This window comes from Aquila chrysaetos, chromosome Z, assembly GCF_900496995.4.
Source record: "Aquila chrysaetos chrysaetos chromosome Z, bAquChr1.4, whole genome shotgun sequence".
NCBI lineage: Eukaryota > Metazoa > Chordata > Aves > Accipitriformes > Accipitridae > Aquila > Aquila chrysaetos.
Window position 1 is genome coordinate 56,915,137 of NC_044030.1, and position 5,994 is coordinate 56,921,130.

At 65.1% G+C, this 5,994-nt stretch overlaps 1 protein-coding gene across 1 annotated transcript; it reads left to right on the forward strand.

The window, feature by feature from the left end:
• Positions 1–1,124: 1,124 nt before the first annotated feature.
• LOC115337217 (sperm-associated antigen 4 protein-like) lies at positions 1,125–5,994 on the forward strand. Its single transcript, XM_030005325.2, has 11 exons — positions 1,125–1,254; positions 1,734–1,815; positions 2,021–2,091; positions 2,486–2,547; positions 2,746–2,786; positions 3,072–3,168; positions 3,373–3,442; positions 3,989–4,089; positions 4,684–4,851; positions 5,216–5,305; positions 5,832–5,994. The coding sequence occupies exons 1-11, from the start codon at positions 1,125–1,127 to the stop codon at positions 5,985–5,987; spliced, it is 1,068 nt and encodes a 355-aa protein (XP_029861185.2). The 3' UTR covers positions 5,988–5,994.

A 5,994-nucleotide genomic window follows, 5' to 3' on the forward strand; every position in this document is an offset into this window, starting at 1 on the left:
CTAGCCACGACTGCAAAAGACGGCGCTACGTGGGCGTCGGGGTCTCCCCCTTGCCCCCCGCCCCCCAGTAGCTCCCTCTGTCATGTCACAGCCGTGACCTCACACCGAGCGGGGCCAGGCCTCTGTGAAGTCAAGGCTGGCCACCTTGACCTCCGGCACTGTGGGCCAAACCTCCCGCCTGGAAGGAGCTTGCCGCGTCCTGGTGGCCGTGAGCCCGCGGCAGGCGTTCTCCTCCCGGCAATCGGTTTGGAGCTCTCGCCCAAGTGACCTCCCCTGGGCAGGCAACACTCCTGCGGTGGAAGGAGGACACACAGGCTTGCGGGGGAGCTTCCTTTCTCCCCAGGATGAGGAGGAGAAAGGCTCCTCCAAGAGCGCAGGGTGCTGCCCTGTCAAGGAGGAGAGCCGGCAGCAGCACGGACAGATGTGCAGCCGGGCCCACTCGCGTCCTCAAGAACGGGTACGAGGGTTTGTTCCTCCTGGGGACATCAGCTGGCGGGTAGGACCCGCAGAGCCTGAAGGGGGGCTGGCTGGGGGGAGACGGCGGAGAAGCTGGCGAGCGCTGTGGGCAGCACAACACTCACTCCCAGGGCTTGGAAAAGCCGCCGTGAGCGGGGAAGAGGCTCCGCTGAAAGCCCCTCTGGCCCCCTGGGCCAAACCCCACGGTCCTGCTGCTCAGGGTCCCACCGGCAAACTCGGAAGTTCCTGCTGCTCTCCAGCACAAGCCTTTTCTGGGTGCCTGGAGCGGGACAGCTCAGCCCTCGCCCCGCCAGGCCTCCCCGGCAAAGCGCTGCTGCAGCTGGAAACTCCTGGTGGGTCTCTGCTGAGGGAGGGAAGCCCTGGGGGGTGTTTCGGAGAGGGCTGTGGCCCTCGTGCTGCAGAGGCCCTGGGAAGCGGTGGGGGCTTTGGAGGAGGGCCGCCGCTCCCCTCTGCCCACAGAACGCCAGGTCTCTGAGACGCCTGCCCAGGGGCAGGCTGGTGCTCCGGGGGCCGGGGTGGAGTCAGGGTGAGAAGCGGCTGTGCCGCCCCGCTCTGCGGCTTCTCCTGCCCTATCTCACCACGGCAGGGACGTCTCCTGGGAGGCTTCCCAAAGCCTGTCTTCTGGCCAGGGCCTTGGCCGATGGGGCATGGAGATGGTGCAAAACAGGGCGCCGCCGCCTTTGTCCTCCCGTAGGTGCACGCCCTGTGCTCAGGAGGACCAGGGCACCAGCCGGAGGGGGCTAGCACACTGCATCTGCAGCGTGGGAGAAAACAAGCGTGAGTTCAGCGTTGCCTTTCACCCCATGTTTGCACCGAGCCCGCCTGGCTCAGCCGGGACCGATGGCCCCGCAGAACCAGCATCATGCTGCCCCGAGGGAGGCCTGGGGCCACCTCGCCTATGTGACGGCGAGGACGGAGCTGGCTACCATGTCCGGCCACGTCTTTGTGGGATACTGTAGTAACCGCGGCGTACCCCAACATGGTGGAGGCCAAGAGGCCAAAGCCTCGTCCGCCCTCCCTCCCCAGGCACACCGCCAGGGCCCTGCCTGCAAGGGGATCCTGCCTGGTCCTCCGAGCCCGGCTCCCAGGGTGCGGCCAGCACCCCCGCCCGCCAGGGCATAGCCCTGGCCGTGCCCCTGCCCCACGGGGAGGGAGTGCGTAGGACCAGCGCCCACCTCCCCGCAGGGGTCTGGCACACGCCCCGAAGGGCATCCTCGAGAAGGGTCCTCAGGCTTTCCTCCGGTTTCGTTGCCCAGGGTTCGTCTTCAGCATCGCTGGCAGCCTGGCAGTGGCCGTGCTCTCCCTCCAGAGACGCCTCAGCACAGGCAGTTCCACCCTGTGAGTACAACGTGTGTCCGGTGCGGACACGGAGGTGGGGGTGCCAGTGGGTAAGGGTCAGCAGGGGGGAGGCTGGAGGTGCTCTCCGCCAGGATCCACCCCGGCTCCCCTGTAAATATGCCGCTCCTCAGCTGGTAGGAGAAACCCCCCCGGTGCAGGGCTTTGCCCTCAGGCACTGCCGACGCCAGGACTTACTCTTTTTCAGGAAAGAGATCGTCACCCCGAAAAAGGAGAGGCTCTGCACCATCCTCTTCTTGATGACCCTGGCTGCTCTTGGTGAGTATTCGCACGCTGTCAGCGGAGGCGCAGGGGCGCGGGCTGCGAGCTTCAGCATGAGGGAGAGGGGCTGGAGCCTCCCCAACATTCCACCCTTGGAAGGTCGGAGGGTCGGCCCTCCCAACCTCCCAGCCTTGCGGTCAGGAGATGCTCGCTGCGTGCAGGGGAAGCGGGGCGTAGCTGTGGGGCGCACCGCGTGCCCGGGAACCAGGGCTGTGCGGAGCCCCGAGGCCCAAGGCAAGAGTCCTTGCCTGGGGCTGCAGCCTCTCTCTGTACCCCTTGCCCGTGTCCTCGGCCAGCCTCTTGCCACCCTGATGTGGGAGGAGACCACATGACTACAGGGATTGTTAGAAACTCTAGCCAAGTAACTCTCTGTCGGTGATGTGAATTACAGCTGGCGCCTACTGCGGGACCTCGCTGCTCGTGTGGATGCTGGAGGCAAAGAATGTGCCGCAGGTCAGTGGGACAGGAAAGTGCTGCAGAGGAGCGCTGCTGGTGGTGGGTGGGGGGGTGGGTAAAATGCCCGGTCCGCCGGCTCCAGGCAGGGACGCACACACAGAAGCGGCAGCAGCTGCTGCCGTGCCTTCCTAGAGCCACCAGCTCTGGAAAGCCCCGGCAGCTCAGGGAGTCAAGCGGTGAGCCTTTCTCTTTCAGCTGCTGCTGGGGCAGCCTGCTGCTGACCTGAGGTCCCTGCGGTAAGAGCCCTCTCCTCTCTCCTGACCTGTAGCACGTTTGGTGGGGTAGCAGCAGATGAGACAGTGCTATTGGCACTCACTTGCACAGCGCCCGGGGCTTGTGCCTTTTGCTCCTGCCTGGGCCTTTTGCTAAAGCTGGAGGGGGAGGGAAGCACTTGCAAACCAGGGAAGGAAAAGGGGGCTCCAGCACCTCTGTCTCTGCTCCTCCTTGGAGCCTGGAGGCTTGGAGGCTCTGGGAGGGGCTGGGCAGCTCTCTGACAAGATCTACTTTCACCGTGTCTGCAGGAGCGTGCTGGCTGTGTGGGGGCAACAATCCCAAGAGGTGCAACAGCTGAGGGATGAGGTGGCGCGCCTGGCTGCGGAGATGGGTGCTGTGAAGAAGGTAATCCTGCACTTTGGGAGAGAGGGCTGGGACGAGCAGGGCCCCGCACGAGGCCCTTCCTGGGCCAGTTGGTGGGCTTTTCCTGCTCAGCCCACGCACCCGTCCCTTGCCAGGGGCTGCTGGCTGAACTTCCCCGCTGTAAAGCCCCTTCTCCTGGCCAGGTCTGACGTGGTCGTTTCCCCTCTTCCTTTGCGTCTTTCCCAGGAAGCTCGGCAAATGAGAGAGGCAATGTCTGCAAGCACGCAGATGTCCGACTGGGCTCTGAAACGCGCAGGTACGGGCAGACCTCAGGTCCAGGCAGGCAGGCCTTGTTGCGCTGGGCTCGCGCTTGGCATTCCCGAGAGCAGGCTGCGTGGCAGACGCAGCTCTGCGAGGCAGAGGGAGGTGGGACCAAATCCCGGGGCTCAAGAGCACGCCTGTGGCAGAGCGGCTCCCTCGGGCTCACCCCCATCCCGCTGCCAGAGCCCTCGCCGGTGCCCCGGCCGTGCCCCTGCAGGCGTTTCTGCCCCCTCCCTCTCTGCTGAGCTTTCCTGGGGAGCAAAAGCGGACGGCTGGGTCATCCTCTGCTGTCCACGTGGCTTGGGTCTGCAGCCCTTCCCGTGGGGGCTTGCTGTCTCCCAGCTCCCGCGGACCTTCTCTCTGTGCAGCAGCTGGGAGAGAGACGCCATCCCCGGGCACGGGGATGCCCTCCTTTCCTGGGGCACCTCCGAGGGTGCGGTGTGGCACGTGGGGCTGGCAGGCAGACTTAGAAGTCGCTTGCTGCCCCCAGGTCCTCCGAGCCTGGGGCCTCTTGCAGTCAGCTGCTCGCTTCTCCCTTCAGGGGCTGCCATCGACCTGCAGAGATCGTCCAGCAGCTCTGCATGGCTCTGCAAGGTGTTCTGGTTCCTGTGTTCTCCGCCCCTTGTGGATACCTTTGTGCAGGTAGAGCGGCAGAAACCGTCAGTGCTGCTTCTCTTGCCTCTTATAAAGCTGGGGGCGAGCCCTGGGGTGTCTCCCCTCAGGCCAGTGGTATTGCGGAAGGCCCCGGCGCTGGTCCGGTGCCTGACACCTGAGGTCTCGCACAGGGCTTAGCCCCCTAGAAAAAAGCAGCTGCCCTCAGACGTGGGCTGAGCTGAGCTGAGCTGAGCTGAGCTTCCTGCCCACCACCCCTGGTCACGGCTGGCTGAAGGGGCTTCTCCTTCGCGACCCCATTTCCCTGCCACGGCTCTGACTGTCCCTTTCCCGATGGCGCAGTGGAGGGTGGGGGGAGGCTGCAGAGCTGCTGGCCAAGAAGAGAGTTTTCTTGAAAGCCCTGGCTGCGGTGCCGGCTACCAGAAGTCTCCCACTGGCTGGCTGTTTTCCCCTTTCCCGGGCCGGGAAGACGTGCGGGTGCTTCTGCCCGCTTCCCAACACGCCATTCATTTCAAGCACGAGCACAGCCCACAGATGCAGTGGCGACTGTGCTTCTGGCTGCAGGGGAGCGCGGCGGGCCCCCCCCACACCCTTGTGTTCCTTGCTTTCACCCTCTGCTTTCAGCCGGATGCTTCCCCGGGTTACTGCTGGCCTTTCCAAGGGTTTCGGAGTGAGGTGCTGCTCCGGCTGCCCACAGAAGTACGACCGAAGGCCATCACCATAGAGCACACCTCCAAGACAGCCTCTCCGCTGGGGACTGTGCGCAGTGCCCCCCGCGATTTCACTGTCTACGTAAGTTTCTGCTGGGCGCTGGGGGCTGGGACCTGGCCGCGGGGAAGAGCTGTAGCGGGGACTTGCTGCTCTCTGCGCGTCTGCCGAGATTGGAGTGCTCCCAAGCACCGCCGTTCCCCGTGGGGATGTTGCAAGGGACACGCGGGGTGGCGTCACCCCTCCTAAGACTTGCTCAGCATGTTTTGGCCCAGCACCTCCGGGCCCCCGAGCAACACGCAAGGAGGAGACTCGGCCCCGCTGCATCCCGCGCCAGATCGCGCTGGAGGTGCAGGAGCGGGGTGCAGATCACGGGCCCGGGTCTGGCATGAGCATTTCCTCGTGCTTGCGTCGAGCCTGACCTGCTCCCCTGTGCTTTATCTCCAAGGGACTGGATGAGGAAGGCAAGGAGGAAACTCTGCTGGGGACGTTCACCTACACGGTGCAGAAAGGGCCGACCCAGACCTTCCCTCTGCAGGTAGAGTGAGGGTGTGTGGGCAAGAGGCCAGGGCAGGAACGCCGGTTTGCCTGCAGGTTGCTCGCAGAAGGAGTGCGGACGGTCCCTGCCGGGGCAGGGGCCCGACCCTGGCCGGGAGAAACGTTGGTGGGATCGGGAGGGAGAGCGGCATCCCGCAGGGCGGCGAAAGCCGAACAAAGGCCGCGCTGGCCCCCAGCCGCCTGGGTCCCCGGAGCTGCCTGGCTGCAGCCTCCGGGCAGGCGGTGGCAGGGAGGATGCCCAGCACCTTGCCCCGGCAGCAGGACTTGCCCCGGCACGAGCGAGCCTCAGGTTTCCACAGCCGCCCGCCACGCTCTCCGAGGCCGGGCGTTTGGGGGTCCTTTGCCACCTGGGTGGGAGAAGGGAAGGAGGGAGAAGCTGCCGCCTCAACCAGGGCGGGAGCTGGTCCTGCAGCGGGGGCCGGGCTGGCGGAGGAAGACTCGCGGAGCCTGCTCTCACACTTTACACGCCAGGGGTAACGCTGCTTTTTGCTGTGGTTTCTTGGCAGAAGGGGATCCCCAGAGCCTTTCGGTTTTTGAAGCTTGGCATACAGAGCAACTGGGGAAAACCGGGGTACGTCTGCATTTATCGAGTGCAGGTGTGTGGGAAGATGGTGGGAACAAACGCCATCAGCGTGAGCCATGTGGAGACCTTCCCTCCGTAAGAAATAA